The sequence below is a fragment of the Ornithorhynchus anatinus genome, chromosome 20, assembly GCF_004115215.2.
Source record: "Ornithorhynchus anatinus isolate Pmale09 chromosome 20, mOrnAna1.pri.v4, whole genome shotgun sequence".
Lineage (NCBI taxonomy): Eukaryota > Metazoa > Chordata > Mammalia > Monotremata > Ornithorhynchidae > Ornithorhynchus > Ornithorhynchus anatinus.
This window is the reverse complement of record NC_041747.1, coordinates 1,695,015-1,708,330: the sequence shown is the minus strand read 5'-3', so window position 1 is coordinate 1,708,330 and position 13,316 is coordinate 1,695,015. Positions and strand designations below refer to the sequence as shown.

At 53.8% G+C, this 13,316-nt stretch overlaps 1 protein-coding gene across 3 annotated transcripts in view; it reads left to right on the top strand.

The window, feature by feature from the left end:
- Positions 1 to 13,316, top strand: part of ATP8A2 (ATPase phospholipid transporting 8A2) — a 301,962-nt gene that overhangs the window by 108,080 nt on the left and 180,566 nt on the right. For all 3 annotated transcript variants that reach the window (XM_029048279.1, XM_029048280.2, XM_029048281.1), the window contains 2 exons: positions 1,846 to 1,985; positions 10,276 to 10,414. In XM_029048279.1, coding sequence (XP_028904112.1) covers positions 1,846 to 1,985; positions 10,276 to 10,414 — 279 coding nt within the window. The remainder of the gene's footprint in view (positions 1 to 1,845; positions 1,986 to 10,275; positions 10,415 to 13,316) is intronic.

Genomic DNA, 13,316 nt, shown 5'->3' with positions numbered 1-13,316 from the left:
CTCAGGATATTACAAGTTTGAATACCTTGGAGCTGACTTCTCGCTGGCAAAGAATTAGACCAAGACTCCGAGGATTTTTGGTGCTCACGGCTTAAAAAAAAAATGCTACAATAATTGAGATTGTCCCAAAATAAGCAGAATGATTTGTGTTATTGAAATGTGAATAAAATCTCGCTTCCTTTGGCACACCCTATATTTTAAAATCCTTTTGACCCGTTAAAGAGTTTCCCCTGAGCCACGCCGCTGGTCAAGAAAGAGCCTGGGCTTGGGAGTCGGGGGTCATGGGTTCGAATCCCCGCTCTGCCACTTGGCAGCTGGGTGACTGTGGGCAAGTCACTGCACTTCTCTGGGCCTCAGTGACCTCATCTGTAAAATGGGGATTACCTGTGAGCCTCACGTGGGACGACCCGATGACCCTGTATCTCCCCCAGTGCTTAGGACAGTGCTCTGCACATAGGAAGCGCTTAACAAATACCAACATTAGCCTTCTTATTCTTATTATTCTCTTTTCCCCCAAAATGACCTTTCCTTAGGCAAAAAGCAGCCTGACTGAATAGCTGGCTCCCGGCCTGCTTATTCATCATCCTCGTATCGATAGGAACTCTGAGGTGGGCGGTTATATTTGCCGAAGTAAATAATAATAGTGATGGTCCTTTGTTAAGAGAAGCAGCGTGGCTCAGTGGAAAGAGCCCGGGCTTGGGAGTCAGAGGTCATGAGTTCAAATCCCGGATCTGCCACTTGTCAGCTGTGTGACTGTGGGCAAGTCACTTAACTTCTCTGTGCCTCGGTTACCTCATCTGTAAAGTGGGGATTAACTGTGAGCCTCACGTGGGACAACCTGATTACCCTGTATCTACCCCAGCGCTTAGAACGGTGCTCGGCACAGAGTAAGCACTTAACAAATGCCAACATTTTATTTATTTTTAAGCGCTTATTATGTGCCCAACACTGTTCTAAGCGCTGAGCACCGTTCTGAGCACTGACAATCTGCGATGAATGGTGTCGATGGGTGCTGATTAGACTGAAAGCCCGTCAGTGGGCAGGGACTGTCTCTATCTGCTGCCGATTTGTACATTCCAAGCGCTTAGTACAGTGCTCTGCACGTAGTAAGTGCTCAAGAGATACTATTGAATGAATCATGTGTGCAGAGCACTTTACTAAGCACGTGGAAATATACAGTAGAGCTGGTAGGTGTGATCCCTGTGTGGGGAAAAGAAATCCTCCTCCACCCAGTCATGGGAATCCTCTCTTTCATCCCTCAGGAAGCCCTGACTCTATTTAGATTCATTCAGTCGTATTTATTGAGCACTTACTCTGTGCGAAGCACTGTCCCCCCTTCTAGACAGCGAGCCCACCGTCGGGTAGGGATTGTCTCTATTTCTTGCCGAACTCTTCAAGCACTCGGTACAGCGTTTAGCACGCAGTGCTCAATAAATACGATTGACGTACTAGGCGCTTGGAAAAGTACAATGTAACAGCCAACAGACACGTTCCTGCCCACGGCGAGCTCACAGATGCACCTGTACGTTGCTAGTTCCCGAATACTGTTGTCTCAAATGTGCGTGTATATGTCCTGAATTGGAATTCAGGACCAGGCAAGAAAGCCCCCACTAAGACGGGACGGTAGCCAACGAGGTCTTGGCTCGCTGGGGTATTTTAGAGTGAAAATGGTGGCCAAGAGCTCTGGCCAAGCGGCCTCGTGCCTGAGGCCACTACGTCGTCCGGTCGCTCGGCTCTGGCCTGCCCAGTGGGATTCGAGCGGAATGATCCCGCTAGAGGTTCCACGCTGCGCACTCGAGTCTGTGATCGCACGGTGATGAGGCTCGTCGGCTCTCTGTCGTCCAGGTTTGCGGACCCTCTGCGTCGCCTACGTAGACCTCTCCGAGAGTACCTACCGGGAATGGCTGCAAACCTACAACCAAGCCAGTACGATTCTCAAAGACCGGGCTCAGCGGTTGGAAGAGTGTTATGAGATCATTGAAAAGGTAACTCCAGTGGGCGTGCTTCACCTCGCTGAGAAAGGGTCGGGGTCTCCCGGGGTGCAGATGATCCGGAAGAAAAGGCAGTGAATTCCCCCATACCAGGCGTCGCCCCTTCTTTCATTCTCCTTATCACTTCACGGTAGGCCTCGGGCAAGTCCTCTCGTGGGACTCAAGGGCTCAAATCTCACCGTCAACGCGGTCGTCCCGTAGCCGGAGATCGGCCTGGGGTAGGTCAGGGTAGACCTTGATGATGTGGTTCGGTCTGGTTCCTAAATGGTGAAAGCGATATCGCCCGCTTCGTTCAAGACCTGAGATGATGTAGCGGGGGAGAGGGAAGTGAGTGTTTTTCCTTTCGTCATCCCAAACAAACTGAAGTCCCTTAACCCCCGGCAGTATTTTGGTGAGCTCCCATCGTGCCACTAGTCTTCGGGCAGAGCCGTTTGAGAAGCAGCGTGACTCAGTGGAAAGAGCACGGGCTTGGGAGTCAGAGGTCATGGGTTGGAATCCCAGCTCTGCCACCTGTCACCGTTCTAAGCACTGGGGTGGATAGAGGTTGTCCCGTGTGAGGTTCACGGTCTTCATCCCCATTTTACAGATGAGGTCACTGAGGCCAGAGAAGTGAAGTGACTCTCCCACAGTCACCCAGCTGCCAAGTGGCAGAGCCGGGATTGGAACCCACGACCTCGGACTCCCAAGCCCGGGCTCTTTCCACTGAGCCACGCTGCCTCCTTAGATGTGGCAACTGGAAAGGTCTGCGGCATCCCAGACGCTGGCGCATCCCGGTTTCGTATACAGGCAGAACTCTGCCTTTTCTCCCGCATCATTCTCCGTGCCCTTGCCAACGACGCCCAGCGCGTTCTTAGCCTTCGTGTTCGCCTCCGCACGGTGTACCGCTAGAGTCGCTGGGGTCTGTGGGCGACCGTGCGCGGCGTTGTAGAAGGTGCTCGGTAGAGGGGTTGGTGTTTCCAGGAGCAGTTGGAGAAGTCTGAAGAGAGAAAGGAAGACGGGTATGTGTTTGAGTGCTAGGGAGGGTGTTGCGATCCTAAAGGCTCAGAGTTGGGAGGAGAAAAATCGGACGAGGGGGGCGGTGAGTAGCATTTCCTGAAGAGATGGGAGGAAAGAGCCGGAGTGGGCTGGTGGAGGCTGGCGGTGAAGAGAGAGGCGTTAATTAGGGCCGACTCAAGGCGTTTTGGTGCCCTAAACCCAAAGAAGGTGACTGAAGAGAGTTGAATCATTAGGCGAGAAGCAGAAGTGAGAGGAAGCAATGTGAGGTGATGGAACAAACACAGCTTTTGACTTCGAGATCAGCTTCTGCCACTGGTGTGCTGTGTGACTTGAGGCAAGTCGCTTAACCTCTCTGGAGCCAAGTTTTCCCGGGGCTGACTTGATTAAGCTCTCTTTTCCCCTACTCCCTCTCTCTTCTGTGTCACCCGTGCACTTGGGCCTGGGTGCCAGGGAGGATGGGGATTCTCACCCCTGCCTCGGTCCCACGGTACTTCGGTATATTTCTGTAATTTATTTGTACTGCGTGTCTCCCCTGTTCGAGTGTAAGCCCACTGGGGGCAGGGAACACGTCTACCCGACGCTCTCGTACTGTCCTTGCCCATGTGCTCAATGCAGTGCTCTGCCCACAGTGAGTGCCCAGTAAATACCACTGTCCGATCCCCCCCAGCTCTTAGTGCCGTTTGACACGGAGTAAGCACGTAACGTATTTCATTATTATTATTATTGACGCCGATTTCAGAGGTGCGTTGATGGGATAAATGAGAGGAGACGTAAGAAACACCCGACCTAGTGGAAAGAGCACGGGCCCTGGAGTCAGAGGACCTGGATTCTACTCCTGGCTCCACGACTTGTCTGCGGTGTGACCTTGGGCGAGTCACGTTACTTCTTTGTGCTTCAGTTCTCTCCTCTGTAAAATGCGGCTTAAAACTGTGAGCCCCAACTGGGACATGGACCGTGTCCAACCTGATTATCTTTCATTCATTCCGTAGTATTTATCGAGCGCTTACTAGGTGCAGAGCGCTGTACTAAGTGCTTGGAATGTACAATTCGGCGAGAGATAATTGATTATTATAATCAGATTATCTTGTATCTACCCCAGTGCTCAACAAATACCATGATGATGATGACGATGATCGGTATTTTGGAAGCACTTTGAAGGCTGTCTGCTGTTTAAGGGAAATAGGCAAACGCTGCGCTCCCGGGCGAGTAGGACCGTAAACGATTTCTCAGTTGGCTTCTGCGATAGAACAGATCCTGGCTTGAGTCCCGGCTTCAGGGCAGAGCGAACCAGCGAGCGGCAGAATTGGACGAGGAGGGGAGTGGTCGGTCACGGTTGGCACAGAGTGAGGGGAACGTGGGGTTCGCTGTGGCGGAACGATGCCGGAGGCAGGGAGGCCAGCCAAGAGGACAGATCGTCCCCTCTGGTCGATAGGCTCCTTTGGGTAGGGATCTTGGCTAATGATAATTATAATGTTGGTATCTGTTAAGCGCTTACTATGTGCCGAGCACTGTTCCGAGCGCTGGGGGAGACACAGGGGAATCAGGCTGTCCCACGTGGGGCTCACGGTCTTAATCCCCATTTAACCGACGAGGTAACTGAGGCACCGAGAAGGCGAGTGACTCGCCCAAAGTCACACGGCTGACAGGTGGCCGAGCCGGGATTCGGACCCGTGACCTCTGACCCCAGAGCCCGTGCTCTTTCCACCGAGCCCCGCTGCTTCTCCGCCAACTCTGTTTTCTGTGCTCTCCCAAGCGCTCGGTACAGTGTTCTGTCCCCGGCGCCCCGATGCCGTAGATCAGTTGGCTTGCGATTTTGGTTCTGAGTAGAGATGAGCGGACATCCGCGGAGAGGTCGGCAGACGGCGGACTTTGCCGGCGGACGGAGGGCAACGGGAGCCAAAGCTGATGCTCCCTGTGAATGCTCACTATCATCCGAGCTACCTAAGACTTCCTGCGCTTTGAGAGATGGGTGCCGCTTCTGGCTACAGTGAGGACGTTGTGCCGGAGTGGGTGCCGTCGGAGCATATTATGATGGTGAAGTAATCAGTCGATGTCCACTGGGTGGGTCACTTCACTTCTCGGTGCCTCAGTTCCCTCATCTGTCAAATGGGGATTAAGACTGTGAGCCCCACGTGGGGCAACCTGCTTCCCCGGTGTCTACCCCAGCGCTCGGCCCATAGTAGGCGCTCAACAAATACCAACATTATTATATCGCCCAACTGCACTCGAGGGAGAGGGATAGTTTGGGTAGATCCATCGGTGACGTTTATTGAGCGCTTACCGTGTGCAGAGCGCCGTACTCGGGGCTTGGGAGAAAGTTAGAGGACAGAGTTGGTAGACGCATTCCCCGAGTTGGGTCCGTCCTCGTTTTGGAATTAAATCGGCGGGGGAGGGGAGCCTGCCCAGGAGCTCTGGCTAGAAAGGAAGGGTCAGGGCCTTGAGCCAGTCGGTGGTATCTATTCGGTAGCCCTCGTGCGCCAGACGCTGTCCTAAGCCCTTGGCAGAGGACAGCAGACGAGCAAGACCCACGCTCCCTGCCCTCAAGAAGCTTGCTTGCGTACTGATGGATGGGAAGTTCAGGCCTTAAAACTGAGCACCGGGAGCCACCCTCTCATCAGCGCGAGAGGAAGCTACGTCTCCGAAGGCAGCGTGGAAGAGGAACAGAAGGAGAAACGAGGAGGGCGTTCCTAAGTCGCTGAGGTCATAGGAGGTGTTGAGCGTCCAAGCTCGGCGGAGCACGGACTGGTTCGAAGCGGCCCCTTTTAATCGGGAGCTGAATTAGTACTCCGAGGTCCCGGGTTAGTCGTAAACTTCAAACTGTATTGTAACAGCTGTCGTTTGCTCCAGACGGTGTTTGAGGATGATTACGTGCAGACGTGCATTGCTGTGAAACGTTGGCCTCCGTCCCGCTGGAGGGAAAGGAGGCGGTTGCTCGGTCACCGGTTGGCGCGGTAAGCCTTTCTCGGGCCACTAGAGCCCCGAGAGACCGAAACAGACCCCGGGGTCCTCAGAGAGTTAACGCGCCACTAAAATACCAAATCGACTTCCTTTTCACAACTCGGCGCCGGCGTTTGGCGGCCAAGGCCGCTTAACGTAGTTTGCCTCCGTGCCGTAGGCTGCCGACGCGTAAGCCGAGACGATCCCGATAGGGTTTTTTATTCCTTTCGTGACCACCTCCCGCGTTATCTTGTGATTGCCTGGGTTGGCAAGTGCACCTCACTGACCAGAGCGGGTCGGAATTTGGGGCCGGGGCAGGGGGGACGTCTTGGGGATTAAAACTCCTCCGTCTAAAATTTAGCGGAAGATGTTTTTCCTCTCCTTTTGGGGGGCATTTTTTTTTTTTTTAAGTGTCCTTCCAACACCATTTCTCCCCCGAAACCGTGGGAGCTCTCGTTCCGACGGGACCTTGGAAACGGTGACTTTTTTAGAATGACCCTTGGCCTCCGACCGGCACGGGCCGGACCGTTCAGACGGACTCGTCGCGTCTTAGCGGTTGGGAAGTTTGAAGGCAGTGAGCCACGTGGGCGGACGGGGAGGCAGTCGATCACTCGGGCTTCGTGTCCCTTCAGCCCAGTTTCTATCTCCCCTGGGCTTTCCGTGGGCCTCCTCTGTGGGGAAGTCTCCTTGCAGGAGGAAAGTCGGGGGCCGCTGCTGAGCGCAGAGGGTGTCGTGTGGGGTTGGGGATGCTGTTGAGGAGAGACACCTCCTCCCCGGAAGCTCTCGCGAGTGCGTCCGATCAATGAACGAGCTCAGGTAAACTTCACCCAAGATGAATTGCCCGAACTTTTCGGAGAAATGATTTGCACCGGGATGAATCGCTGCAGGTGTATTCAGTAGCTCCGGGGGATTTATTAGGCGGTCTGGCTGTTGAATTAAACCGCTTTTTGACTTTTTTAAAAACACGTGTCTTGTAGTTTCAGGATTCTCTGGGGGAAAATGCTTGAATTAAGTGCAGCAGTGATTTATTTGGATCGCCCAACCCCAGATCTATCATGGAAAAGCTCGAGCGTCCGTCTTGATAAATTCGAAAGCAAAATAGTCGAATTAATAAGGTTAAGCGTGAATCACTGGGCATTAAACTGCTCTCCGAAGAGCACTGACCTACTTCTGAAAGGGCACACTTAAGTTCTGTGACATTCATATGCGCCGAGAGTGATGGACAGAATTAGCCCAGGCCCTGGGATGGGCAAACTGCTAAAGCCAAGGGGTCTTTGATGGACGCCCGCTCAGTAACCGTAGCCGTGCTCGAGATCCCAGGAAACGCGAGGCTTAAGGGTTCTCATTTCTGCCATGGCGTGATTGCCCGTAGCTGGCTAACGTGAGCAAGATCTACCCTCTGTACTGGGCCGCGTCCCAGGCCGCGATTTCGCCGATTGCGGTTCGTGCCCCCGGCGGGGGACGCGACGGGGAGGAACGAGGGGGCGCGACCACCCGTGTCGCGCACGGCTCCATGCGGGTTCTCCGTCCTGAAGCGTCAGGCCCGGGGCTAATCCATCATCCCCGACGGGAGGCTCCGTCGTCGTCATCACATCCTGAGCAGGATGAGGAGGGCGATCCCTTAGGAGATTTAATGCCGGGCGGATGGGAAAGCAATTAAATGTTTCTGGCACCCTCGTCACCGTTAGTAGTGTTATCGTTATCATTATGATTATCTGTGGTTATCCGTGCAACGTACATAATGTCACAGATGCCCCGAGAGCAGGGATTTCATCAGTCGCGAAGCCTTTGGCTTTAAATATTATAATGTTTACGGATGTTTCTTTTGGGGAATCTGACTTCAAAAAGTCCCCTTTTTTTTTTCTTTTCATCTAAAGGAGCCAACACCAGGTCAAGGTGTGAAACCACTTTTATATTTCAGCCAGTAGAATGTCAACACACGTGTGAGCTAGCAGTAGCCAGGTGGCAAGCTGATTAATTGCCACTGTGTCTCTTCCCGAGGGAGGGAGATTCAGAGTTCCCCTGAAGTCAGTGCACAGCATCGAAATGAAATCAGTCTTATTTGAGGCTATTTATGCCGAGTCTCGGCTTCCACAAGCAACACATTTTTGGGGGGCGGCGGGGGGGGGGGCGGGGGCAAGAGACTCTTCGGAATCTAAGTCGACTAAAAGCGTATTTTTTCTCGTTAAACCCTTATGGTATATTTAAGTCGTAACCCAGGGAACCAGATAGAGCATAAAAATCAATTCTAGGTTCAAAACACCTTTTTATGGAAGTTACACTTTCCAGATGCCTAGCACTGTTCTAAGCACTGGTGCAAGTTAATCAGGTGGGACACAGGCCCTGTCTCACCTGGGGCACCACCATCCCTCCTGTCTCACAACTCAGTGACCTTGGCAATATCCTTGGCTCCTCTCTGTCGTGCAGCGTACATAATCACCCCGTCCCCAAATCCTGTCGGTCCCCCCTTCACAGCGTCGCTCAGATCCACCCTTTACTTTCCATCCAAACGTCTACCGTGTTAGTACGGTAGAGAAGCGGCGGGGCTCAGCGGAGGGAGCCCGGGCTTGGGAGTCGGAGGTCGTGGGTTCGAATCCCAGCTCTGCCACTTGCCAGCTGTGTGACTGTGGGCAAGTCACTTCACTCCTCTGGGCCTCAGTTACCTCATCTGTCAAATGGGGATGAAGACTGTGAGCCTCATGTGGGACAATCTGATCGCCCTGTATCTCCCCCAGCGCTTAGAGTGCTCTGCACGTAGTAAGCGCTTAACAGATACCAACATCATAATAGTACCATCACTCATCCTATCCTGCATCAGCCTCCCGTCTCTCCCCCTCCTCCGCTCCACACTCGACTCTGCTGCCTGGATCTTTTTTTTAAAAAAAAAAAGGTTCAGGACATGCCACCCTGCTTCTCAAACTCCAGTGATCGCCCGTCCACCTCCTCATCAAACAAAAACTCCTCACCACTGGTTTCAAGGGAGTCCATCCCCTTGATCCCTCCTGCTTCACCTCGCTTCTCGCCTTCTGAAACTCAGCCTACACACTTTGCTCCTCTAGTGCTAACCCTCTCACCGTGCCTCAATCTCACCTGTATCGCCGCCGACCCCTAGCCCACGTCCTGCCTCCGGCCTTGGATGCCCTCCCTCCCTCCAATCCGACAGACGATCACTCTCCCCAGCTTCGAAACCTTATTGAAGGCGCATCTCCAAGAGCCCTTCCCGGACTGAGCCCCACTTTTCCTCCCCTCCCACTCCCAGCCCTACGGTACTTCGGTAAATATCCGTCATTTTGTTTATTTGTATCGATGTCTGTCTCCCCCGGCCCCCAGACTGTAAGCTCGCTGTGGGCAGGGGATGCCACGGTTCATCGAGAAGCAGCGTGGCTCGGTGGAAAGAGCCCGGGCTTGGGAGTCAGAAGCCATGGGTTCGAATCCCGGCTCTGCCACGTGGCAGCTCTCCGTGCCTCAGTTCCCTCATCTGTAAAATGGGGATGAAGACCGTGAGCCCCACGTGGGACAACCTGATCGCCCTGTATCTACCCCAGCGCTTAGGACGGTGCTCCGCACACAGCGCTTAACAAACACCAACATTATTATTGCTGTATTGTGCTTCCCAAACACTTAGTACAGTGCTCTGCACACAGCAAGCACTCGATGAATATGATTAAGTGAATCAGTGAACGGGGCCCTCAGTCAAGTCGACGGAAGCACAGGTGTTGAATCCCCATTTTACAGTTGAGAAAACCGAGGCCCAGGGAAGTTGAGCGACTTGCCCTAAGTTACAGAGCAGGCGAGTGGCAGAGCCGGGATTAGAACCCAGATCCTCGAGCTTCCGGGAGCGCTTACGCCGGCCAGGGCTGAGAGAAGTAGAAATCCGGTCAGTCGCATCTCGGGATTTGAGCGGAGCACGTGTGACTGACTGGAAACGGGTTGAACGATTCCAGTTAAGCGATCTCACGCGCCATTGCGTGACTACTTTGGAGACGGAGAAGGGGTGTAAACGCCGCGAGAGGTGAGGAGTCTGTTCTGAGCCTTCGGCAGGTCCGTGGCCCGAGTACTGGGAACGTTTCGATGAGTTGGCGTACCAGGCTGGGTTTTGGCCCCGGCCAGTTCTAAGAGTGCAGCGGTGGGTTTTGAAATGTCGCCATCCAGCTGATCGAAACCGTTCGGTACCGTTCATCAGCCGGAAATACCGCCTCGCTGTAGAGGAAGTGGGATAGCCCCACCGGAAAGAACCACGTGACTGCCTACTGCTGCTGGTCAAGGTTTTCCCTCATTGGTTCCGTTAATGACCGTCTTCCGAGCCGTGATCGGAAACGTTTTCCTTTCTTTTTTTCCCATCAAAATCCAGGACTTGATGCTGCTTGGGGCCACGGCCATTGAGGACCGCCTTCAGGCAGGTGTTCCCGAGACCATCGCTACGCTGATGAAAGCCGAGATCAAAATATGGATCCTGACGGGAGACAAACAGGAGACGGCCATCAACATCGGTAAGGACTTGAGTTGCGTTTGTCTGGCGACGGAGCCGGCAGCCGAGGCACGATGGCCGATAGAAGGGGGAGAGCCTTCCCGGGCTCTCGGCTCAGAAGGGCGGAAGCTCCCGGAAATAAACAGGTAGTAATTATGAAATAAAGGTATTTGTTGAGCGCCAAGAGTGCACCGAGCCCAGCTGGGGTAGTTACAGGATGATCCAGCCCCGCGTGGGGCTTACGGTCTAAGTGGGAAGTAGAACAGATGTCGATTCCCCATTCTGTCCCTATCTGTTACCGAACTGTATATTCCAAGCGCTTAGTACAGTGCTCTGCACATAGTAAGCGCTCAGCAAATACTGTTGAATGAGTGAATTTTGCAGTTGAGGGAACTGAGGCACAGAGAAGGTAAATGACTTGCCCCAGGTGTCCCAGCAGGCCAATGGCAGAGTGAGGATTAGAACCCAGGACCTCAGACTCACTGGCCCCTGCTCTTTCCCCTGGGCCATGCTGCTTCTGTTGAGCTGAAAGGATCTTGAGAGTTCCTGGCCCTGTCGTGATTATTTGGAGTGAAATTATTCCTTTACTTGGTACTAGAGAAGCAGCGTGGTTCAGTGGAAGGAGCCCGGGCTTGGGAGTGGTCGGAGGTCATGGGTTCAAATCCCGGTTCAGCCGCCTGCCAGCTGTGTGACTCTGGACAAGTCACTTCACTTCTCTGGGCCTCAGTTACCTCATCTGTCAAATGGGGATGAAGACCGGGAGCCCCACGTGGGACAACCTGATTGATTACCTTGTATCCCCTCAGCGCTTAGAACGGTGCTTTGCACATAGTGAGTGCTTAACAAATGCCGTGATCACTGTTATTGTTATCACTAAGTCTTTTTTTCCCCTAGGCCCCTGAGAGGGTCAGGTTTACAGTTTTTTCTAGACGTAAACAGTAACTTCCTGCAGGATTTCTTTGCCTGAGGATTTTCGCTCTTGGACCAGGGGCCTGCGGGGAATTCAAGCCGCACGCCACCCGAGTAAAAAACCGGAAGTACCGTCCACCAGCCTGGCCCCGAGTCACTGGAACCTGGTCGTGGGTTCGAATCCCGGCTCTGCCACTTGGCAGCTGTGTGACCGTGGGCAAATCACTTCTCTGGGCCTCGGTTACCTCATCTGTCAAATGGGGACGAAGACCGCGCGCCTCACGTGGGACGACCCGATGACCCCGGATCTCCCCCAGCGCTTAGAACGGCGCCCGGCACGTAGTAAGCGCTTAACAAATACCAACGTTGTTCTTAGAACCTGCCTGCCGGATAGGAGTTGACCAGCCCTGGCACTCTAAACAGCTCAGTGAGCTCCTAGAATTATTCCCCGGGTCTTCCGTCGGCCTGTACGCAACGGCCTCTTCCGGCACAATGGCACACTTGATCCAGACAAGCTCGCGTTGTCTGTTTCCTAATCCCTAGACTGGGCTCCAGCCCAGGTAAATAGTGAAAACCCGGTTCTGGCAGATGAGACGGTATCTATCGCGCCAAGCCCCGGAGAGATACTGGCACGATGTGGGCAGCGGTGCTTTGTCCCAAGTGCGTGATTTGGGACTCCGACTCTGTTTCCCCCATTTAGAAGTTGAATCCAACCGGCTCCAGATCCCTGAACCCAAGGGGAAAGGAGGGGTGAACGCCGCGACAGAACGTGACAGGCCGTGGAATTGTTATTACATCTTTTATTAATAAAAATACTTGTTCAGCGCCTACTACGTGCCAGGCAGCATTCGAAGCGCCGGAGTAGGTAGAAGTTAGTTAGGTTGGACACGGTCCCTCGTGGGGCTCACGCTCTTGAGCCCCATTTTACCGAGGAGGCGACCGAGGCCCAGAGAAGTGAAGCGACTTTCCCGAGGTCACACAGCAGACATGGAGCAGAGCCGGGATTAGAACCCAGGTCCTCCTGACTCCCGGGACCGTGCCCTCTCCGCTGGCGATGCCGCTTTTCAGTGCGTTGAAGAATGTACAAGCACTGGGGTATGTACAGGGTAATTCGGTCCCATATCGAGTCTGCAGGCTAAGTAGGAGGAGGGAGAGCAGGTATTGACAGATGGGGGATCTGAGGTAGAGAGGAGTGACTTGTCCAAGGTCACGCGGCACGTGAGTGACAGGGTGGGGATTAGAATCCGGGTCCTCCGACTCCCGGGCCTGCGCTCTTTCCGCTAGGCTCACTGCCCCGGGGTGAAAAGAGGCTGAAAAGATGGCCCGGTTGCGGTCATCGGCTTGGTCCTCAGCTGCTCGGGGACGTCCATCTGCGTTTTAATGGCTGTGAGTCTGAATCCATCTCGCACCCAAAAATAGTGGAGTCCCTGTGGAAGCGTGGCGGCTTTTGAAAAGTTGCCGGGCGTTGCCCTGGCCGGTAAGACTTTCCATTTTCCAACCTCTGCGAGACGGCGATGGCAGTTGCCTGGCGGTGCTGTGTTTTCCCCCCCGCTGAAGTGCAGTCGTCTTCTAGGGGTTCTCTCGTGGGAGTCCACCCTCCCCTTGGAACTCAGGCAGGTGTGAAGAAAGCCCGCTCGTTCACGTGAAGCCGGACTCCGGCTCTCAACTCTGAGCTGGCCCTCGTAGCACGCGGCATAAACCCGTCTGTAGCCTGTGACTTTCGGTTCACGGTGCAACTGGAGGGAGTTTTAGCCTGGTGTACTGCCAAGATCTTGGTCGTCTGTGCCTGAACTTGTGCTAACTGGGAGCGTTTTGGGGGGAGTTGGCAGTTTTCTTTGTTTAGCTTATAAGTTGGCATTTACGAGTCTGAAGTAAAATTTCAGATGTGGCCCCAGTGACTCACGGTCTTTGTTTGCGTACTAGAAATGAAGAAAATCTCTACAGTATCTGAGCCTTCAGAGGTGTCATTTGAACGGATTAAGCCGAACTTCCAGAGTTCAGAATCTTGCCAGCGG